Raw genomic sequence first — 23,133 nt, 5'->3', positions numbered from 1 at the left:
GTTGGGCTTCCTTGGGAAAGACTTTTAAAAAACGTAACAAATTTGAAAAAAAATATTAATGGATTGTGAACATTTAAAAGCAAGTTGTATCCAATTTCAAGATAGGAATAAATTACAATTTCTCAATTTTTTGGAGCAGATTATTGGAATATTGAAGAACTATCAGTTCCATAGAAAGCAGCTGTAGAACAATTGCTCGTATTTAATGATATTTTTAAATTAACAAATTGATAGTAATGATTATCGAGATTTCATGGAAAATGTTTTTTAAAAATTCCCAGAACTATGCAATTCCTGAAATTGTTCAAAGAGCTAAAACTATTGTCAGAACAATTGATGTAAGTTCAGCAGAAGCAGAAAGGGGTTTTTCAAAGATGAACATAATATGTTCAGGGAAAAGAAGTCACCTGTTTTTAATATATCAAACACAATAACTATTGATATTAGTCTAATCCACCTACCTCTGAAGGAATGGGATCCTACTCCTACAGTGGAAAGATGGTTAAGAATAAGTCACACAGCCTACGATGTTTGGATAAAAGCAAAGAAAATTGCAAGTGAGGACACCAATCAAGAAGCAATATGGAGCCTGACCAGGTGGTGGCGCAGTGGATAGAGCGTTGGACTGGGACGTGGAGGATCCAGGTTGGAAACCCCATGGTCACTGGCTTGAGACCAAAGGTCTCTGGCTTGAAGCCCAAGGTCGCTGGCTGGAGCAAGGGGTCACTCGCTCTGCTGTCTCCCCCCTACTCCACTCCCCCACCCCACCCCTGTCAAGGCACATATGAGAAAGCAATCAATGAACAAGCAGTCAACTAAGATGCTGCAAGGAAAAATTGATGCCTCTCATCTCTCTCCCTTCCTGTCTGTCCCTATCTCTGTCTCTGTCCAAAAAAAAAAAAGCCAATATGGAAATATCTTAACAGTTTTATTGTTTTTTGTCAGGTATTATTTAATATTTTTTCATTAATATTAAAATTTTCTTAACATAATCTAGTTTTGTGTACCTCTTTTATTGTTCTTATTTAAGTATTAAATTCTTGAAATAATAAACTACCTTTCGGTATATCTTTTTTTATACTTAAAATGATCATTAGGGCTGTTAAATTATTTGAATCCCACCACTGGGAGGGGGTATTGGAGAGTGGGTGAAAAAAGTGAAGGCCTTGAGAAGTACAAATGGGTAGATCCAGCTCGGGGAGCTTTTCTTGACCGCCCTTTTCCGACAGGCACGTTGGGACGCACTGGCTTCCTCCCTGCCCGCTGTGGCTTCAGCCTGGATTGCCGGAAGCGAGCTAGGACGCAGGATCTCACTACAGGTTTGGCCCACTCCCCTGGGCAGGATCGGGTGTTGGGCCGTCCAGGACGCGTGGTGGGGATCGAGCTGTGCGCCTCGTTTGCGTGAGGGCGCTGTGGTCTCGCAATCACCATAGTTTCGCAGCCACCGGGCGGGGAGAGGCTGCCGAGACCTCCGGACCAGAACAGAAGATGGAGTGGCCCTGCTCCTGCAGTAGACAACCCTTGATACCCCGCGGTCCACCGCATCCTTGCCCGGCCTCGAAGGTGAACCCTCGGCCGCTCCCGCCTTGCGGGCTCTCCGCCAGCCCTTGCCCTTTCTGCCTGCTCCGCGCCTGTCCCGGTCCTGGCGGCCAGCACCCCCGGGGACCCCCGTCCTCTTGTACCCTCTGGCGCAGGGCTCCTCCTGCTGGTGGTAGGGCGACGGCGGCTCGTCTCCCGCGGAGAGGCCTGGCCACTTCGGGGGCATCTGTGTGCTTAGGTGCTGCCCAATGCGCCCTCTCTTCTCGTGGTCGCCGGGAGCGGCGCGAGCAGGGCGGGCCAGTGAGCAGGGCCCCGGAGCCGGGCACTGGGAAGCTGAGCGCGGGCGTCGCGCAGGAACCCTGTGCGATGCGCCCCCCGGGGCCCTGCGAGCTGTCCCTCGGGCTGTGGGAACCGAGGAATGGGTTTTGAGCAGGGGCCTGACTGGGTCAGGCCGCAGTTTCTCAGAGATGGCAGGGGACAGGGGGGAGGGGGCTTACATTACTGCCCCCACCCCAGGGGCGACGGTTTACGGTCAGCGCGTCATGAGCGTACGCCCAAGCACACCTTAATGACACTCAGTTCACGCCGTCTGTGCACAGGCCCAGCCCTCATGCCGTGTCCCACACACGAGTCCTGGGTACTGGCGGCCCGCGCACAACTGCCGTATCCCCTCTACCCGCGCACCGAGGTCCGAGCCCGCCACGTCCCTTCCGTGCGGGATCTGCACGCCCGTGCCCTCCCCGCGGCTACCCGCGGTCCATTAATCACGCGGCGCAGACGGCGCCGATCTCAGCGCGGGCGGCGTGTCGGTGACGACGGGTGACGGAGCGGGCAATCGGCGGGAGCGCATCGGCCTATCTTATCGCGCCGGGCCAGCCGCCGCCTGCCGTGTGCTGCCCATTGATCGCGTCGGGCAGGGGCCGAGGGTCAGCGCGGGCTGGCCAGCCTGACAGCCACATCCATCGCTGCCCAGACGCGCGCTGATGATGGAACAGGCAGCAAGGTCTGGCCATTAATCACCGCGCCTGCCGCCGAGTGACGGGGAGGGCGACAGGGCCAGCCGGCTGACAGCCAGCTGCTGCAGCGGACCCATCCCTCCCCCACTCCCCAGTCCTGCAGCGAGGCTATCCCTGCCCCCCCAGGGGCCCAGTCACCCTGACCAGGCCTCCCCTGTCCAGGCTCCCTGGAGCCTGCTGTCCCGGGAATAAATGAGAGAGGGAGGGTGTGGCCCCATACTGCAGGAGAGAAAGGCTGGAGAAGGGAAGGAGGATCAGCAGGTGGACTGAGGTGGATACAGTTCCATCTCAGTAACCCTGTTTTCCAGAGACCCACTGTTTGGCTGGGAGCAGGCAGACATTCCTCCCCTCTGGCTTCACCAGCCCTGGCTGGGCCTCACTGGGAATGGGGTCTAGGGGCCCAGTGAGAGGCAGTATCTTGCCCAAGTCAGTCATAGACTGGGGATAAAGCCCATGCCTTTGCAGGTTTTCTCCTCTCTGCTCTCCAGCTTCTGTGCCCCTGAGCCTGCCCTGTCCACTGACCTGATAGGGCATGGTCCAGCCAGAAGCTGCTCTAGGCCTTGTCCAGGCCTTCGTAAGGGCCAACTGTCTGGAATGGGGAAGAGTGGAGACTGGGAACTCTTCACTGAATTTCAATACCTTGAGTGCCCGATACAATCACTTGTCATCTCACCATGTCCTCACAGGTATCTACGGGATATGACTGCCCCATCTTATGGATGAGGGAACCAATGCTCAGGACCAGAAAGGACTAGCCTCTTCAGGACCAAGGGCCAATCAAAACCACGGCCCTATCTGCCTTACCCCGGGAACCTGGTTGTTCCGTTTTTCTCGTTTGTTGCCTCTGCCCAGGGCCCCCTTGAGATCAGGGACCGCTCAGGTCCCCACAGGCTACCCTGAGAGGGAACAAGGAATGCCGGGGGCTGCTGCTTTTCTGGCAGAAACAAGCTTGCTGGTCCTCGGGTCCGAGACATGGAGGCCAACAGGGGGTGTGACTCCCACCGTTGTGAAGCTCTGTTTTCTTAGTAAAATGGTTGAGAAAGATTTGCTAACCAAGAAGTCACTTTCTGGTGTGGCACCACCTTCTGTTAGCCTATAAAACAAAATACCCTGTGAGCCCATGTAAGAGGTGCAACTGAAGAGGTGTGGTGGGGAGAAAATATGATACTTGGGGGAGAAAGTAAAGGAGGGGACAGGGCAGATTCTCAGCAAGAGCCAGGCAGTCCTTCGAGAGCTCTCATCACAGGCCCTCAGCACAGGTTCAGGGAGCTGGGACTTACTTACATGCAAACACTCCTTCCTGCCCACCCAATCGGTTTGCAGTTTGCAGGGAGGCACCTGAGAGCATGGGCCCTGAGCTTGAAATACCAGCCATGTCCTATAACCAACCCCCACGCTGCCTCACTTGAACATTACAACAATTTTTCACGCCAGAGCTGAAATAGTGCAAAAAATGGGGCTGCTGTAATTGTTGGTAGATTGTGTGTCAGCCTGATAAGATGTAACAAATATTTTCCGTCCCACAGGGTCTCTGTTTCCTTCTTGGTAATGGATGGAGAAACTTCTCATAGTCAGTGAGAGATTGGTCGTAAAAACTTCGCATGAAAGATTAATGTAATAATCACAGGCATTGCTGAAGAAATAGGAGGAAAATTAAAATAACCCAACCTTCCCACTATCCAGAACCATTTCCTTCCCTCCGGAGGCAAGACGAGTATGGTGGGCCGCCCCCTGCAGCACCAAGGAGCAGGATTCCTGACCGCTCACGGCCCTCCTCACGGGGGCTGCTCTGGACATCAGTGTTCCCCAAGCGGCCAAGAGGGACTCCGTCCCAACCTGCACGCAGAGGTTTCTGCCGCTCCTCAAATACTGGGAGGCGTTTAGGGGCTGAAGAGGTCCAGGTAGGCAGAGCCTGGTTCTTGTCCTCTGGGGTATCACCTTAGGAAAGTCACCTTCCTCACACCTGCCCCTGCTTGCCAAACATGCCTGGGGCGAAGGCAGATCTGGAAGGCCCCTCCAACAACTGAGTACACTTGAAGGTGTAACAGCCACAGGGGACAGACACACAGACTCCAACACTGGCTCCAAATCCTCCTGGTTCCATCTCTTACCAGCCGGGCAAGTGACATAACCAGCACCAGCATTGTCAGGCTGCTGTGAGAATGTGAGAGGAAACATGAAGCATTAACACAGGCCCTAGCCCAGTCAGCTCTTGCTACACTGGTATGAGGTATCACTATTCTAGTTTTCTAATGTGGCTTAATGTGGGAAGTCAGAGACACAGGACCTGAGCAGCAGGAAAGGCCACAGAGCTCAGCCCTGACTTCCGGAAGTGCCCCAGCCTCCCCCACCAAGAACCCCATGTGGGATCTCCTTCAGGGGCCAGGGCTGAGCATAGCCTGACGGTTCCCAGAGGGCTGGATGGACTCCCACAGCACTGCCCCCCCCCCATCCTGCAGTCTTCTGGACACCTGCAGATGAGTCACTAATGGGAGACCAGCTGTGCTTGTCCCCCACGGCTGTTGGTTAGTCCCCTCTCCTGTGCACAGAGCAGCACGAAGATCCTACCTGTGAGGGCAGAGAACCAAACCAGCAGCCTGTGCCAAGGCCCTGCTTCTAGAAGCGGCAAGCCCCGCCTCAGAGGCCCTGAGCTAGCAGACAGGAGCCGGCCTGCTAGAGAACGTGGTGCTCAGCCAGCAGGCGACAGTTCCGGCAGGGCACCTGCCAGGCAGTGCCGCCTCTCTTTCCCCTCAAGCCCCGCTTCAGTGAACCAACAAACAGATGGAGTCCCAGAGATGGGGATGTGGCAAAGGGCACAGAAACCAATCGAAAGAACTCTCAGTGGTCAAAGCCGAACCAATCTGAGCAACAAAATAAATAACATACTATTGGATTATAACCCAAAGTATATAATAAATATCCACGAGTCCATGCCAAGATAAATGACTGAATAAGCAAACAAGTGGTGAGCTATGACAATTGCCTGTGCAGAAGAATTCTAAGTTATGTAGATGCTCAGCCCTCCATGATGTGGAGCAAAACTTCCCACCCCTTCAGTGTGGACTATGCTCTAGTCCAAGGACTTCTTCCAAGGACGACAGTGTGGGAAGGGGGAAAGAGGAACTTCACAGTAGAAAACCTGACAAACACCTCCACTAGGTGATCAAGGTCAACATGAATAGTCATCTATCATGTTGATGATGTGTGACAAAAACGGCAATTTACGTACATACTCTTCCTTAGACTAATACACAGTCCCAGGCTAATCATGAGGAAAACATCAAACACACCCCACTAAGCAGTATTCTATAGCACTCCTCAGAACTGTGAAGGTCATCAAAAGCAAGGAAAGTGCGAGAAACTGTCATAGCCACAAGGAGCCTAAGGAGATATGACAAATAAAACGTGGGATCCTGGGACAGAAAATGTAATAAAATACAACAAGTGTATCAGTACTGGTTCATTGGCTGTGACCAGTGTAATAAATACTACTATACTGTACTATAAATACTACTATAAATGTACATACTACCGTAAGATGTTAACGGTAGGGAAACAGCCTGACTGGTGGTGGTGCAGTGGATAGAGCGTTGACCCGGGACACTGAGGACCCAGGTTCAAAATCCTGAAGTCACTGGTTTGAGTGTGGGCTCAGCTCAACAATTTGAGCGTGGGGTCGCTGCCTCAGCTCCAGCTCCTCTCAACACCCCCTCCCCCTATCAAGGCAGATATGAGAAGCCATCAATGAACAACTAAAAGTGATGCAACTGCAAGTTGATGCTTCTCATCTCTCTCCCCTCCTGTGTGTTTCCCTCTCGCACTAAAATAAACCGCAGAGAAATGGGGTGTGAGGTGTGGGAACACCCTGTACTACCTTCACAGCAATGCTGTGCATCTAAAACTGTTCTAAAATAGAAAGTTTTTTTAAGTAAAAGAAGAAAGAAAGAGATGCCATCAAAATATCCTATAAAGGTTTATTGGAAAACATGCCAGGTGAGGCAGGGTTCCTTCAAAGCAACCATGGGAAAAATTATGATAATTAAAAAAAACACTCAGGACACTGATCTTGCTGCTAGCCATGTCTGCGTGGGAACAGAACCCGAAGGCCAGGGCGAGCCTTTCATCTGCAGGCTGTATCCAGGCCCGGGCCTGCGAGGAGTCTCTTTCCGGAAAGATTCACTTCATGTACTTGTCCTGCTGGTCAGCCAGGATTTTGGCCGATGACTTGGCGTCGTAGAAGAGCTCGCTGATCTCCTCGACGTGCTCTTTCTCGATGCTGTCCTTCCCGTTGATCTTCGCGAGCAAGTTGGCTGGGGTCAGCAGCTGCACCGCGTACCTAGAGTGAACGGGGCCAGGGCCGGGGTGAGATGGTGGCCATAGACAGAAGCCCCCCAAGACCAGCAGGAGCACTGACACCAGAGGCTGAGCCCCAGGCTGGGCTTTGCTAGCTGTTACAGACACTGCACACAGGAGACAGAGAACCACCCTTTTCTCAGAAAGCTGCAATGGCCTGGTAGGAAGGGGCAGATGTCACCAACATGACAAGTCCTACTCCCCAAATCATTGTCAGTCTAAAGGTTCTCTGACAGAAGGTGACCCACTGCTGCTTGAAAGGGGCTGCAAACTCAGTGGCAGGTAAACAATAATAGCCAACTAAGTTCACGCCTCACCCAAAGGCATGAAGAAAATCCAGGAGTTTGTAAAGCACTACTCCACCTAAACAAAGCAGGATGCAATTCTGCTTCAACCTTAGCAGTGAGGGACACAGGGACAGGAGTGAGGGACACAGGCAGGAGTGAGGGACACAGGGACAGGAGTGAGGGCCATGGGCAGGAGTGAGGGCCACGGGGGCAGGAGTGAGGGCCACGGGGGCAGGAGTGAGGGCCACGGGAAGGAGTGAGGGCCACGGGGGCAGGAGTGAGGGCCACGGGGGCAGGAGTGAGGGCCACGGGGGCAGGAGTGAGGGCCACGGGCGCAGGAGTGAGGGCCACGGGCAGGAGTGAGGGCCACGGACAGGAGTGAGGGCCACAGGAAGGAGTGAGGGCTACGGGGACAGGAGTGAGGGCCACGGTGACAGGAGTGAAGTCATGATTTCACAAGGAGCCAAACACTGGGAAGGGACATCCTCCACTGGCAACTTTGAGCCACTGAACAGTCAGGAAAGCAGTCCACTGCTGCCCTGGTGCCTCATGCTCCTACACCGACCAGCCCTGCCTGAGACAGACCTGGAGAGCAGAGCCAGCAGGAGTGAGGGGGGGTGGCAAGGCAGGGCCCAGCTAATGAACTCCCTGCCTTGGACCCTGGTCTCTGGTTCTGTCCATTTCCTCTACCAAGGGCACTGGCCCGGGTCAGAGCCAGCTCTCCACCACAAGGTGCACCTGATACAGAATAAGGGGTCTTAACCTGTTATTCTATTCTAGCTTTTAAAATATCATCATCTAAATATGCAACACTCTAAGTCAGTGTCCTGCGACAGGACCCACCACATTCGTAAGAGAAGCAGACACGGTCCTATGTTCTGAGAATGGGGCCTGCCTTGATGTCCTAACAGACTTAGTGTCCCCACAGGGCTTGCTGAGAAGGCACCAGTGGGACCAGGAGTGGCTCCAGGCAGACGCAGGAACAGGGTCAAGGGGCTCACCTCAAAGTGGTCTTGGTGCCAATATCACCCAGGTGGTTCAGCGCCTCCTCGCTGATGTTGATTCCCTCGGTCTGGGCACGGATTTTGATGATCTTTTGGAAGAGAAGAAGCGTGACTGACAGTGATCAATATCAAATGTCTCATTTATAAAGTGCTTTAAAAACAACCTTGTTCAGAGTCAACCCCTACTCAGGACTGTACTTACACACCTCTGGGTGCCAGCCACACTGGGAATGGCTTTGCAGCTAGGGCATGCCGTTCACACGGACCAGAGCAGCTGGTCCCCTGGAGGTGCGCACTGGGGCGCTCAGCTCCTGCCTCCCAGCCCTTCCCACAATCAGAAACAGAGGCCTCTCCCAAACCTGCCCGGGCTCCTGCATGAGCCCTAACCTTCCTCCCAGTGTAGACGCCTCCACCTATAAACACTCAGACAAGCAGACATATTTTTTATTTACTTGATAAATAGGATGGTTGAATAAATCAAAAAGTTCCTTTTAGAGATTTGCCAACCCTCATAGCATCACCCAAAGATATCTAATCTATCAAGAAGAGGCTGACACTTGTTACGGTTGACAGTCTTGGTAAAGCTGGACGGGAAGCCAGCTGGCAGCGTGGACGCAGGAACACCCGTGGCACCAGGACCCGGCAGGCGCACCAGCACTGCGTGATAAGGGGCAGCGGGGATAATGATGTTGTGTGTTGTCAAGCTGAGATAACTCGAAGACTTTGAGCCTCATATAATACAGGAATTTTTCACTTTGGCAGCTTTGTAAACAAGATATCAAGAAGCCCTTGTTTAAATTAAAGCCATAAAAACACACTCGATAGAGTATGAAGTAGGAGAGACTGGGCCCTCAGGCTGACAAGAGAGGGACCAGTGGGTCAGGACCTAGACACTCGCACCGTGGGGGGGAGGGGGCTGAGGGGGTAAGGGGTGCATGGTGGCCAAGGCTGCTGGAGGGCCAGCTATTGGAAGGAACGTCTTTTATTCTGTCAAAAGACTTGGAACTCAGGTTTTTGTATGAAATGTCCTGATTTCTAAATGTTGGCAACTTGTTCAAATGTTTCACGCTACCCAGCCACGTAAAACCTATCTGTTCAGCCAAGGCCGCCAGGGTTGCACCTGTCGGAGAACCTTAGCGTGTGCATGTGGGGCTCTACTATCTAGTCCCCTAAAGGCAGCTGAGCAGAGGTCCCAGGTGGGCACGAGGAAGGCAGAAGGGGAGCCCTCAGCTCCCCCCAGAGGACTCTGCTCTGCCCACAGCAGTCAGAGCCAGACAGAGCTCCAGCAGAAACGGCTTCTCACAGCCAGCTGTGGACTACGGAAACCTCGAGGTTCTGTCAAGAAAAATGTCCCCTGGAGTCTTCAGAAGCTTTAGGGATATGAAAATAATTCATCTTCAAGCCTGGTTATGGGGAAAGCTTCTGCTTGGAGCATTTCACCTCCAGAGCGGCACAAAATTAGAAGCTGGCTTCAGGACTGTCTGGGCTCCCCTGCGCTCTCCCGAGCAGGCAGAGCAACCGTGAGAACTGCTGTGTCAGTGCTCGGGAATGGACAGTTCATAACTTAGATCTGCAAACACTTAATAACCTGCAGGGACAGCTTATGAGGGAGTCGGCACTGATGGCAGAGTGCAAAAGTTATATTTACTCTGTCTCCTTAAAATCCTCCTCCAGACTCCAGTACAAATGCTAAGGTTATCCTTCAAACCCACAGGAACAGGCAGTGTGCATGCTGGCAGCTGGCCTGTCCCCTGCTAACTCAGAGGAAGCTGGCCGAGCTAAGACGGAATCGGGCCGGGAGCCGGCCTGCAGTCCCTGCTCTGGGAGCACAGCTGCAGAACAGCCCGGGTGAGATCGGGCCGCACGCTCCACGGTCAAGCAGAGGAAACGAATGTGAACTGGCTCGGAGTGGGGCCCTCGCTCTGCAGCTTACTCCCCGTGGCCACGGGACCCTGGGACCCCAGGCGCAAACCCTGGTCACTGAAAGCTGTCTCAGGGACGCCAGCGATGTCTGTGGAGTGCCTGCAAGCTGTTAATGACCGTAATGACTGTAGGAGGAAGAGATGGCCGCTCCATCCCTTCCTAAATTATTGTCCCTCTCACTGAGTCCTCACTGCAACCTCCTCAGGAGGGAGTAGACTGCCCAGTGAACCGGGAAGGCCAAGGCTCATACTGCTGCACCAAACTGGTCCAGCCAAGAAGTCCTCTGTGCAGGGCGGTCTCCCTGCAGGCCCCAGGCCCAGCAGGAAGAACGGAAAGGGCACCAATCTCCCATTTCTGCTTCTGTTCAGTGAAAGCCTTGACTTCAACCTAGCATTCATCCGCGAGCAGGAGAGCACTGTGTGCTGACAGGCCAGCCACGGGCACGGTCACCTAATAGTGCATAGTTGCTGCCACAAGGCCCTGCCACAGGCACTGCTCCTACAGAGGGCACAGTGTGCCTGCCTGTGGTGGAGCAGTGGAGAAAGCATCAACCTGAAACACTGAGGTCACTGGTTCAAAACTCCAAGGTCGCTGGCTCTGAGCATGGGCTCCTCAGTGTGGGGTCACTGGCTTGAGTAAGGGGACACTGGCCCAGCCACTGTCAAGGAATGTAGGAGAAGTTCAATGTATAACTAAAGTGAAAGCAACTACGAGTTGCTTCTCAGCGTCTCTCTCCCTTCCTGTATCTCACTTGCTTTCTCTCAAAATAAATAAAAATAAGAAATAAAAGCGTGCACAGTGGCGCCACACTGGCTGCTAGACAGAGCACAGGAGCTGCAGTGAGCTACGACTGTCCCGGTCACCTGTCAGCGCCGCTCGCGCAGAAAGTTCCCTGGCCCCACGCTCACCCAGCACTCCTGCCTAAGTGGTCAGCAGGAAACGCTGTCAGGCCAGGCGGGACGGGCAACACATGAGCAAAGGGGCAGTCAGGGAACGCCCAAGAGAGGCCCTCAGAGCTCCAAGAGGAAGGGCCCTGCCAACGACCCGCCAAGGGGACTCCACCCCGAATCGAGGCATTTCTAGCACTTAGGAACGTGAGTTTCAGAATGAGACAGCCTGGATTCCGGTTAATCCTGCCACCTACTAGCCACTGACAAGCTTTATGAATCTGGGCATTTAAGTAGTCTAAGTCTTAAAGGCGTCCTCACCTTTAAGAATGACAATAATAGTGCTCCCTACCTATTGGTTACTGAGGATCAAATGGAATCACGCTGGCTAAGCATGTCTGTGGGTTTGCACAATGTCCAACAAACAGTGCCTGTGCTCTGGTGAGAGGAGAGGGCCCAAGGCAGAGCCCATCAAGACGTCAGTGCAGCCCTGGCCCACTCCAGTCTCCAACCTCGGCTGTACCTGGGCCTCAGCGTGACTGACTTATACCCTGGCAGCAAGACCATCTGGGCCATGGGTGAACAGCGCAGGGAAAAGAGCACAGCTCGTGCTGCTCCAGGAGGCTAGCAACCTAGGCGCAACCCACCACCAAGAAGATGGCCTGCGTTCTGCAGGGCACGGTGCATGGCTTCGCATCCCTGACTTGCCGCCTCGTGACCCAGCCATCAAAAAGGAAGCATTACCACAATGACTACTAAAGTACCAGTGTGGGGATAAGAAATCCTAGCGCACAATGCCTAGACACTGCCTAGCACACAGCTGGTGTTCTAGCTCCGGACTGAAAAAGGCAATTCCTGCGGAAGAACGGGACTGCGCCCCGTGGGATAAGGCCCTAGATCATCCATCCCTGTCACCCCCACCCCCACCCCCAGCCCCAAGGCTAATCCAAATCCAGCTGACGTGCAGTGCTGAGCATGCGCTGTCAGAAACTGAGCTAGACCCTTCCATGTTCATCTCCCTCAGCCTCTCATTGTAAGGGTAGCTTTATGCCCTCTGCCCCAGATGCTCCTCCAGGCTGTGTGGCCCTGCTTCACCATCACCTCTACAGCCTCCAAAGCCCCCAAGACACCACCACTAGTCATGCTTTTTACGGCAGCCAGGCTCTGCTGGGACTCAAGTGCTTACCCCCTCTGGCTCTGTGCCCTCTATGGGTTCTGGAGAGACAGTGTCTAGCTTGACCCACTGAGCCAGAGCCTCAGATAGGGCCTGGCCTGAGTAACAAGAGGCTACTGCTAAGTCACATCCCACAGCCTCTTGCCTAGAGCCAGCGGCCTCCCGAATGGCTGTCAACAAGTCAGTATTTGCCACCATCCCTTTCCTAAAGTTTATCAGGAGGGATATACGCAACTGAGGTTTGTTACACTTCAGGCAATTGTCTAGTTGGCCCGTCTGTACCTCAGTGGAGGGGCTGAGGCTCCAGTGCACTGTGCCTTGCCACGCAACAGCTACGTGGTGGGACCGTGGTGGGAGCCAGGTCCACCCTGTGGATAGCTTCCTGCTCAGCATCCAGGAACACTGGGGAAGTGAGGGGAGAAGAGAGTGAGGAGGAGGAAGGCAGCTCACCTGTTTCATTTCCTGTGGAGTGTACAGCATGGTCCGGATGATCATCACCCGGTCCAGAAGGTCGAGAGGGATGCCATGAGGAGAGGTGATATCCTCAGTGCCCCTGCAAGAGCCAGAATGATCACATCACCCTGGGCTCTTTGAGACCGGACTCTCGAGTCTAGACATCGAAAACATCTCTGAGGCACTCGCAATGACTAAACAGCTAGTTCATATCCTGAGAGTCTGAGCCCGGGTACACAAATTAACATTCAATGTCATCAGAAAGAACTTCATTACTTTAGCAAGTATTAATACCACAGGAAATTTGGGAAAGAGGGGGAAAAAGCCATCTACTAAAATTTCATATACACATTTTTATAAACTACACAAAGTATGGAGGTTTTTGGGTATTTTTTTGCTTTTGTCCACGTTGCTTTAGTCTTTATTTTTTGATGATTTTTATTTACTGATTTTATTTTTTAAGGGGGAGGGGAGGGGAGGAGAGGGGAGGGGAGGGGCTTGAACCATGAACACAGGTCCTAATCAGCAGGGCACAGAGGGGGAAGCAAGGGACATGCCCAGCACCAGCAGCACAGCCTCTGGACAACCTCAACGGAGAAAAAGCTGCTCCATTGAGAGCCAGCGAAATGGTGAGTGGCCCACAACAGTTTCAGGGCAAGTCCAGGTGCATCAGCAATCTGGACTGCTCCAGCACAGCCCCAGCGCTGCGCTGACGCTCAGGGGCCAGGCAGCGTCCTTCTGGACTCCTAGCACCCCTGCTGCCAGGAGCACGCAGCCACCGGGCTCTGCTGCCCTCGCTACCCTGCTGCAGACTTCCAAAGGGGCTCCTCACCATACACTTCCATGCTGCTAGTGATGCTGGGGCCAGGCCCCTATTTGCAAACAGGAGCAGAGAAAGCCGAAAGAGCGAGAAAAGTACCAAGTGTGGGATAGTGATGCTTGGCCTCGTGAGCTGGGAGGAGGGTGTGCTCTTTAGGGCTCACAGGCCTACATAATACTCAGGAGGAAAAAGAATCTCAACTAAGTCCCTTGTCTCAGCCCTGGGCCCCTCTTGGCAGGGCTGGCATCAGATGAGCATTTGCCTGCCAGTTATCAATGCCTCCCCTTTTCAAAGGAAGACTTAAAGGAATAGGGGGGAGGGAAGGCACCAGTGTAGCTCCCAGATCTGGAATAGAGAAAAAATGATGGTTTTGCTACCGGTTTCATTATCAGAAAGACCTGGGTTGTCATTCTACCTTCATGACCAGGAGCAAGTTATGCTGCTATTCTATTTCCCCAGAGCTGGTGGTAGAAGTTAACATATGTGATGTCACCCAAGACCAGCCTGTCTGATCTTACCTTTGTCCACTCCAATTGAATGACCAAATCAAGCCACACTGTAACCCCAGAGACCTGATGGGAGGCCCTCATATTCAGTAACATGGTGGCTATCGTCTTTGGTGGCCATAACAGATTGAGGCTGACACATGAACTAACTTTGAAGGTAAGCCACTTTGGCATGTTTCTCTCAAAATGAACATATCCCTTCATCCCCATTCCAACTCATCATGTGATAATGGGTGTAATTAAAGTGATCCCCGAGGAACAAATGAGTCCAGATGGAAGGTGGAGCTCCTCATGGCTGGCAGACAGCCACCTACCTGATGACACAGTTGCCTCGGTTAGATGCAAAGATGACAATGGGGGCAATAGAAGATTCCAGGGCCCGGTGCAGGTAGGTGAAGCACTCAATGTCCAGCATGTGGACCTCGTCAACAAAGAGCACACCTGGAACCAGCTCAGCAATGCCCTGATCAATGTACTTGTTCACCACCTTGTTGATCTCCCCTCGGAGTTTGTCTAGGAGACAGCAGGGTAGACACGCAAAGTCAGTACCAGGGGTGGAAACTGTCACCTTTCCTCTTTTCCTACCATCTCAATTCAACCCAAACCCAAGTTTGGAGCTGGTTTTACTGCTATCTGTGTGACCTCAGGCAAGTTATGTCCCTACTCCAGGCTTCAGTGCCCCATCTGAAAGTGGGACTAACCACACCAGTTACAAAACTGGCCCTTTCCATAAACATGTGCTTTAAGTCCCACTGCCCACCAGGCCTGATGACTCACACACAACCAGACTTGGCTCCCTGGCTGATCCGAGACACCACGGTTTGGGAGTCCTGGGTGAAGTGAGTCCCCATGTGCAAATGTCCCTGTTCTGCACTAGTGAACAATGACCCTTTCTTTCGGCTCCGCACGGCAAAGATTAGATTGATTAACTTTCAGTCAAGTGCCTGGACAAAGGAATGAGCAGAAGCTGTGTGGAGAGTTTCCGTGGAGGGAAACTTGTGAGAAAGGAAAGGTTCTGAGAAAAGGTCCAATCTCTGAATTCTAAGAGGGATGAGTCTCTCCAAAGTTAAAGAACCCGTCTAAGATCACAGTAATCATTTCCCAAACCAGCTCCTGTGCTGCATTAGGAGGGAGCTGCTCACACACACAGAACGTGAAGATCTGACTCAGCGCCTCCCACCAAAGCCATGAAACAGGGATGGTCAGAGAGTGTGCATAGTCAAAATCGCATCAAAATACAGTAACTCCTCTCGGCAACTCGAATAGAAAGACCTCAGATCACTCTGCTTGCTAATAGTTTATAGAAAACATGTTTTAATGTTTAACATTTGGTAGTAACAGAAAAAAGGAGGGGTGTACCAGTTGGGAAGAGAAGCAGGGTAAACTGAAGATGCACACGTGAGCAGCAACAATCCTGGCAAGTACTGGGGAGCGCCTGGAGGCTGAGCAGGGTGGAATGGCGACCCTGGCGAGCGAGGGGAAGCTGGTATTCAAACAGCAGAGCTTGCTGTGCTCGAGTGTGCTCTGGCAGGAGCTATTCTGCAGAGCTGGGGCAAAAGAATCCACATTTCTGGGACCTCAAAGGGACTAGAGACTGTGATGGTGTTCATCTCCGAAGATGATGCCAAGAGACTGACTGTGGTCAAGAGGGTGCGTGCACAAGCATGGCCGAAGAGCCCTGGTGTGCCTGCTGTCTGACCTGACAGGAGCCGAGAGTCGGGCTCTGAAGGAAGAGAAAGAAAGAACCCGTCCCGAGGCACTGCCTCAGCTCTGGGGGAGTCACAGAGCATCACGGGAAGGGCAGCAGACCCAGCTCTGCAGCCTGCTTCGGGCTCACAGGCCTGCGGTTTCTCACCTGTGATCTCCGTCTTCTTTGGCTTCATTAACTGGCCCATCATAGAAAGGATGTCTTGTCCCCCCTGGGTGAGAGAAGACTTAACAGAGTCAGTGCTGCTTTCTAAGGCAGCTACAAAACTCTCACCCACCACAACCCCATTCCACCAGTTCCCAAAGTCATCTCGACGGGGCCCAAGGTATACAGACCTGGAAAAGCTTACGGAATGTATAAACTCCCCTGGAAAGCGTAAGGGATTTATCAACACAAGAATTTTTAAGAGGTTCCCCCTGCCCTGTAAGAGTCAGATTAGACCCCTTCGTAGAAGCACAAGCTCTGTGGGGCCTGCTCCGGCCTCCAGCTCCAGTCACCTCTCTTTCCAGCCCCGTACACAGGACTCCTAACTGTGCCCTCAACACCCAAACTCTTTTTCATCTTAACGCTTTCGCATATTCTAGTCTATCTGCCACAAACTGTATTCTTCTTCCCAAGAAGCTCCCAGCTATCCATTAAAGTTCAGGTCAAAGGTCTCCTGTGGAGCATCTGACCCCTCACCCATACCTGATGCCCCAGCTCCCTTGGGGACAAAGTGACTGTCCAAGCAGGTACAGGGATATACCTAATCATGATCCCATGCTCATGAGACTCAGCGACACAGTCGCACTGACCTAGTACTGACCTGGAGCTATTCAATTTCATGAGCCCACCCCTACAATAATAACTGACTCCTAATAGGCTTACCCTGACTGCACACTCCCGGCCAGCTCATTGGAGTGCAGTCAGAAAGAGGAAGCTGCTATTTTGTTATTTTCCCAGCAATTCATGACCACCTGTTGGTTACCAGACCCTGGGACATACAGGTGTTCACTAAATGTTCAACTGTAAAAGGTAGCAAATGTTTCCTGAGGACTAATAACGTCTGATCATCAGGACAGCCCTGAAGGCAGAAAATATATATTATATCCTTTACACAGAGGAGGAAACTCAAAATCAAAGAGCCCCAAGTCACAGAAAACCTGGAGACCCAAAGTGACTCATTAGCTTAGCTCATTAGTGTCAGAGCAACACAATCCCTTAATTCCAAGGCTCAGCCCAGCCTCTTTTCGAGTCCAAGGCTCCCATAAGGTTGATGTGGGGACAGCCATTCCACAAGCCAAGGGAATCTATTGGTCCAAGATGATTCTTCAGCAATATCTTAGCCAAGGCTCCAAAGGACAAAATACCCAAGAATACAATTTCAAATCAGAAAGCCTAGTCCCTGCTAGTGAAGAGACAGATGGCCCCTCTTAGGATGAAAAAGAAACTAAAGTCAAAGGCTACTAGCAGCCTGACCAGGCGGTGGTGCAATGAATAGAGTGGTCGAACTGGGATGTGGAGGACCCATGTTCAAGACCCCGAGGTCGCCAGCTTGAACGAGGGCTCATCTGGTTTGAGCAAAGCTCACCAGCTTGGACCCAAGGTCGCTGGCTCGAGCAAGGGGTTACTCGGTCTGCTGGAGGTCCACGGTCAAGGCACATATGAGAAAGCAATCAATGAACTAAGGTGTCGCGACAAAAAACTAATGATTGATGCATCTCATCTCTCTCCATTCCTGTCTGTCTGTCCCTCTCTCTGACTCTCTGTTTAAAAAAAAGGCTACCAGCAAGGAAGAGCTGGGTTTTTAAAATCACACATTTCCCAGAGGTGTCATAAAGTCACACTATATTTTCTCACAAAACATGCATCTTCTACTCAGCATGAGCCCCACAAACAGTTCCCACTCAAAGATACAAAACTGGAGATTCTGCTAAGCAGGAGGAAAGACAGAGCTTTGTCAGGCTTGCTGAACACGCCTGCTCTTCCACCGTGTACATGCAGAGAATCCCAGGTGTGAGCCGCTGCTGGCTGCTGGCTGCTGGCTGCTGGCTGCTGGCTGCTGGCTGCTGGCTGCTGGCGGGAAGCCACAGACACTGCCTACTGCCTAGCTCAGGGCCAGAGGCCTGGCTGGGACAAGGAACAAGGCACATGAACACAGCTTTGACTAGAGCTACTGAATTGGAACAAAGGAGTCCCTTGTAGCTCCTGTCGCTGTTAATTGCTAAACATTCCTGACAGAAAAGGACCCACTGCCCTAAGAAAGGGCAGCTAGACTGACAATTCCCTCCCAGAGTTTCCGAGCTAGGTCACCTAGACAAAGGCCGTTACCTGGGGCCGGGCATTGGCCACATCCAGGTCATGCAAGGTCACATCCTGGATGATTTCTTTCTTCTTGTGCACATCCCCCTTTGGCAAGGGGACATACTCTTCAGCTTCAAGGTCGAATTCTGTGGCATAAGTATCACACCTGCCCTGCCTCTGCAAAAGGAAAGAAACCTGAGGGCCCAGCAAGTTTTAACTGCCAAGTCCGCAAGTGGCACACTGCTAAGCGAGATCAAGTCTCAGTTCCTGAGGATGGGCCTGACCACCGACCGGGTAACTCCAGATATGCCCCTCCCCTCTGCTACCGAGAGAAGGAGCTATCTGCTCATCACTGGGCTCCACACCCAGCTGAAAAACACCCGAAACACGCGATACTTTCTCCAAGTATACTTTTCCTCCTCCCTTTTAACCGTATGCAATTCCCGACAAAGGGCGAATACAGTAGATTAACTAGAGGTGGAGGGAACTGTTCAGACTCTTTTGTAGGTGGGTGATTTATTATATGATATGAAGTATTATGCTCATCCATTAAACAGTGAGGAACACTGTGCAGGACACTGAAAATCAGATATAAAAAGAATGCCAACTAATGCAACATTCCTTTCCACACGCATATATCTTGAGAAGAAAATACTGAAGAGATAAGAGAAGATTAAATACACTGCACATTTCAATTTAAAAATGACTACAGTTCTGCTTTCTCACCCGGTACACCCCCCTCTAAACAGGTTTTAGTAGTTTTCTAACAGACTTTTTAGAATGAAGATAAAGGGAAAGCAAACTTTATAACATGAAGGGGCAACTGCTGACCTTCTGTCAGCATGGCACCCAACACTCCTCCCACCCCCACCCCCACCCCCACCCCCAAAGAAAGCAACTTCCCGGTCACCTAGGTTGCCCCAAGGCAAACAGACCACACCTTACCTTCACAGCTCCACTGTTGGCTTCAATGTAAATCACATCTCCAGCCTCCACTCGCTCTTTCTGCAAACTTTCAAAAATGCTGGGGTCCAGCTTAAAATAAAAGAAACACAAAAAACCTGAATCGGCCTGACCTGTGGTGGCACGGTGGATAAAGCGTGGACCTGGAAATGCTGAGGTCGCCGGTTCGAAACCCTGGGCTTGCCTGGTCAAGGCACATATGGGAGTTGATGCTTCTAGCTCCTCTCCCCTGTCTCTCTCTCCTCTCTCTGTCTCTCTCCCTCTCTCTCTCTCCTCTCTAAAATGAATAAATAAAATAAAAAATTAAAAGGAAAAAAACAAACAAACCTGAATGAGAACTGTAATACATATCTTTATTTCTGACACACTATAAAGTATCTTTCCATAAGAGATTTGAGATAGCTAGTGACTGCATGGAGAGAGTGCATGTGTGTGTGCGCAGGTGTGAGGCTGGCTTTGGGGTCTGAGTGTCCTAGAGAAAGCAGGGCAGTGAGCACACCTGCATGCCAGGCAGAGAAGGGCCCAGGAGGAATCTAGCCTCCTTTTCTCCTAAGGTTGTACACTGGCAAATATGGCCCTGACTACTTTTAGACGGCCTACACCAGTGGTCCCCAACCCCCCGGGCCATGGACTGGTATCGGTCTGTGGGCCATTTGGTACCGATCCGCAGAGAATGAATAAATAACTTACATTATTTCTGTTTTATTTATGTTTAAGTCTGAACGACGTTTTATTTTAAAAAAATGACCAGATTCCCTCTGTTACATCCGTCTAAGACTCACTCTTGATGCTTGTCTCGGTCATGCGATACATTTATCCGTCCCACCCTAAAGGCCGGTCCTTGAAAATATTTTCTGACATTAAACCAGTCTGTGGCCCAAAAAAGATTGGGGACCACTAGCCTACACTGTCCCTGGCACCACAGACTCCAACACCCCTGTAGAGACTGCTGTCCCTGCTCCACTCCTTCGCATTCCTCATCTTAGGTCCCAAAAGAACTTTCTGCAACTAAAGCCAGACCCTGCTTACGCTGTGGCTAGCATTTCATGGGCCTATAACTTTAGACAAAGCTATGTTTCTTTATCTAAATAACAGCACCCAGATGTGATCACAGCTGTGTAAAATTCCAAGGGAAGCCTACACCACGATCTTCCCAGCCTTTTGTTTGCTCCACTTGCCCGCTGCTTACATCTCCAGGGAAGTCGCCCGTCTCAGAGACTACTGCTCTTCTCCAGGCCATCCAGATTCAAGCCACCCTTGGGATTAATATTCAAGAAGAGCATCTTTTATAAGGGAGTTAGTATTTAGAAATAACAAGTTTTTCTCAGTTAAACTATTTTATAATGTGGAAAGAACTTGGGCTTTGTTTAAAACAAAATTAACTCCGTATTCGGTAAAGTCAGACACAAAAAAACACATTGTATAGCTCCATTTGTAGGAAATGTTCAGAAAAGGCAAATAGTATACAAAACAGAAATTAGATTAGTGGTTGCCAGGGGTTATGGGTGAGAAAGGGAAGCTATTGTAATCAGGCATGAGGTTTCTTTTGGGGTGATAAAAGTGTTCTAAAACAGGATGGTTGTACAACTCTATAAACAGATCTAAATTCTTTGAGTGGTACACTTGAAACGGACGAGTTTTATTTAAAACTACATCTCAGTAAAGTTGTTGCAAATGGTAACTGTGAGGTCAGTGGGCAATGGGGGAAGGTCACGTGAGGAACCAGGCCCGGGAACTTTGGCTGGAACCACCCACACCCATGCCCGCCAAAAGAAACTGCCCAGGAGCCCTTTGAAAAAGAATGGCTGCCAGCCAATGAAATTTCACCACGTCATATCAACTTGACCACACTAACGACCCTATAAATCACCCCCACACGGGAAAATCCCCCCGTCTCGCGGACCAGAGAACATCGTCCGGGAAGCGCTCTACTAAATAAAGCTTGCGCTAGTCCACACTTCATGGCTACGCCCTTCTTTCTTCCTCAACAGGGAAAATACCTTACAGTAACCACAGAAACAAAGCTCTGCCTCCCTGGCTGGCCGGGGCCTACGGCCTGCTGGACACTGCCATGGGCAGGAGGACAGTGGTTGGCAAGTCTAACACAGGGCATGGGACGAGGGAGGCACTCGAGCTGATGCAAGTAGGGCATTCTCCTTCACACCAAATATCTTGTGCATATGCTCAAAGCAGCTAGAAGTACTCAGTTCAGGAGGAAAAACTTCATCTCGCCCTTATGTTCTTTGCCTAAAGAAACTGCAAAGCAGCCTTATGGGTAGCTGAAATCTAAGCTGCACATCCTATTTTATCCTACATTGAAGAGTATACACTTTTTTTTTGCTTCAAGCATTTTTATATCAGTTAATTTCCCAAATGAACTGACTGAAGATGTAATTACTGGAAAAGCGGCAGATTCTATGAAGAAATCTAATTAATACAGAACGGGGAGATAAGGGGCAGGTTTAAAAGGCATATTTGCTGAGGCATGCTCCTAAGATGGAAACCTTGTTAGAAAAAAGAAAAACAGCCCTTTGAACAAGAAACATTTTTATGATCTCCATAAAACAGTAACCAAGAAACTACCTCATAGAATCAAAGAACTATAAAATCACTGAGGGAAGCAAAGATGGAAAAATTATACTGCAAATTGTGATCAATCTACCACAGTTTACAGATGGAAAAATGGAAGCCCAGAGAACGTAACTGACTTCAAAAGGTCACACAGCAAGTTGGAGGGCACTCTACCACTTAACTAGTTGTATGATCCTAAGATAACTGCTTAACCTCTTTATAAGCCTCAGTTCCTTTGTCTGAGGGAAATTACACACACAAAGTTATAAATGATAATAAATGAAATATTTGTTGAAGCACTTAGCCCAGGGCCTGGCACATACATTAAATAAGAGCTATGATGATGTTATTTTATTATTAATAATAAAGCAGAGACTACAACCTAGATTGCTCTGTTTCTCTAATTCAGGGGTTGGGGACCTTTTTGGCTGAGAGCGCATGAACGTCACATATTTTAAAATGTAATTCCATGAGAGCCATACAACAACCCGTGTACATTACGCATTATCCAATAAAAATTTGGTGTTGTCCCAGAGGACAGCTGTGATTGGCTCCAGCCACCTGCAACCATGAACATGAACGGTAGGAAATGAATGGATTGTAATACATGAGAATGTTTTATATTTTCAACGTTATTATTTTTTTTATTAAAGATTTGTCTGCGAGCCAGATGCAGCCATCAAAAGAGCCACATCTGGCTCGCGAGCAATAGGTTCCCGACCCCTGCTCTAACTGAAGGCTCTGGCAATAACATCCCAGTTACCACTTCTTAGGTAATTTGGTGCCACATCCAAAGCTACAACTTTTGTCCTTAAAAGAACCCTGTGAGTGCCCTGGCCAGATGGCGCAGTGGATAGAGTGTTGGCCCAGTGTGCGGATGTCCTGGTTCAGTCCCCGGTCAGTTTACAAATGAGAAGCAACCATCTGCTTCTCTTCCCCTCTGTAATGCTGGTGGCCAAGTCCAGGCAAGTTCACACTGGATTTGGGCAGACGGCAGAGAAACTGCAGATCCAGAAAGTGTTGGGCCATTTCTCGCAATGGCGGATGAGCAAACAGGGGAAAAGCACTTCTCAGAGCAACAGGAGAATGAACAGCAAAAAGGGCCCTCACAGTGGCGGGCAGGCACCCTGCCATCTGCCCTGAGTCAAACCGCCCGTAGCCGCACACAGGCTGTGCACACACGGCTCTGCCACGTGCTCATGCACTAACCACACAAAGTACAAAGCAAGCAAGCCTAGCACAGCTGTTTTACTTTTCTCCCTACACCCTTCCTCGCTCCCTTCTCTCTCTCTTCTCCTCTTGCAGCCAGTAGCTTGACTGGTTCAAGGGTCAGCCCTGGACACTGAGGATAACTCAGTTACTGATTCGAGCATCAGCCTCAGATGGGGGTTGCCAGGTGGATCCTGGTCGGGGTGCATGTGGGTGTCTGTCTCACTATCTCCCCTTAAAAAAAAATAATAAAACAAACAAAATAATTGTGATTTATGCAATTTTTATTCATATTTAAGAGATTAGGCCCTGGCCGGTTGGCTCAGCAGTAGAGCGTAGGCCTGGCGTGCGGGGGACCCGGGTTCGATTCCCGGCCAGGGCACATAGGAGAAGCGCCCATTTGCTTCTCCACCCCCCCTCCTTCCTCTCTGTCTCTC

The 23,133-nt window shown here is 50.9% G+C and overlaps 1 protein-coding gene and 1 long non-coding RNA gene across 3 annotated transcripts in view; one reads left to right on the top strand and one right to left on the bottom strand.

Annotated features, from left to right (window-relative positions):
* Positions 1–1,274: 1,274 nt before the first annotated feature.
* Positions 1,275–6,016, top strand: LOC136315403 (uncharacterized). Its single transcript, XR_010727497.1, has 2 exons — positions 1,275–1,319; positions 4,082–6,016. It is a non-coding gene; the product is annotated as an uncharacterized lncRNA (long non-coding RNA).
* A 496-nt stretch (positions 6,017–6,512) lies between these two features.
* Positions 6,513–23,133, bottom strand: part of RUVBL1 (RuvB like AAA ATPase 1) — a 52,983-nt gene continuing 36,362 nt past the window's right edge. For both annotated transcript variants that reach the window (XM_066247186.1, XM_066247185.1), the window contains exons 5-11: positions 18,899–18,988; positions 17,981–18,130; positions 15,818–15,881; positions 14,277–14,475; positions 12,634–12,736; positions 8,197–8,288; positions 6,513–6,891 (exon numbers count right to left, since the gene is read on the bottom strand). In XM_066247186.1, coding sequence (XP_066103283.1) covers positions 6,732–6,891; positions 8,197–8,288; positions 12,634–12,736; positions 14,277–14,475; positions 15,818–15,881; positions 17,981–18,130; positions 18,899–18,988 — 858 coding nt within the window. In that variant the 3' untranslated portion in view covers positions 6,513–6,731. The remainder of the gene's footprint in view (positions 6,892–8,196; positions 8,289–12,633; positions 12,737–14,276; positions 14,476–15,817; positions 15,882–17,980; positions 18,131–18,898; positions 18,989–23,133) is intronic.

Source organism: Saccopteryx bilineata, chromosome 11 (assembly GCF_036850765.1).
Source record: "Saccopteryx bilineata isolate mSacBil1 chromosome 11, mSacBil1_pri_phased_curated, whole genome shotgun sequence".
NCBI lineage: Eukaryota > Metazoa > Chordata > Mammalia > Chiroptera > Emballonuridae > Saccopteryx > Saccopteryx bilineata.
The sequence above is the reverse complement of the archived record's forward strand: the minus strand, read 5'-3'. Positions and strand labels throughout refer to the sequence as shown.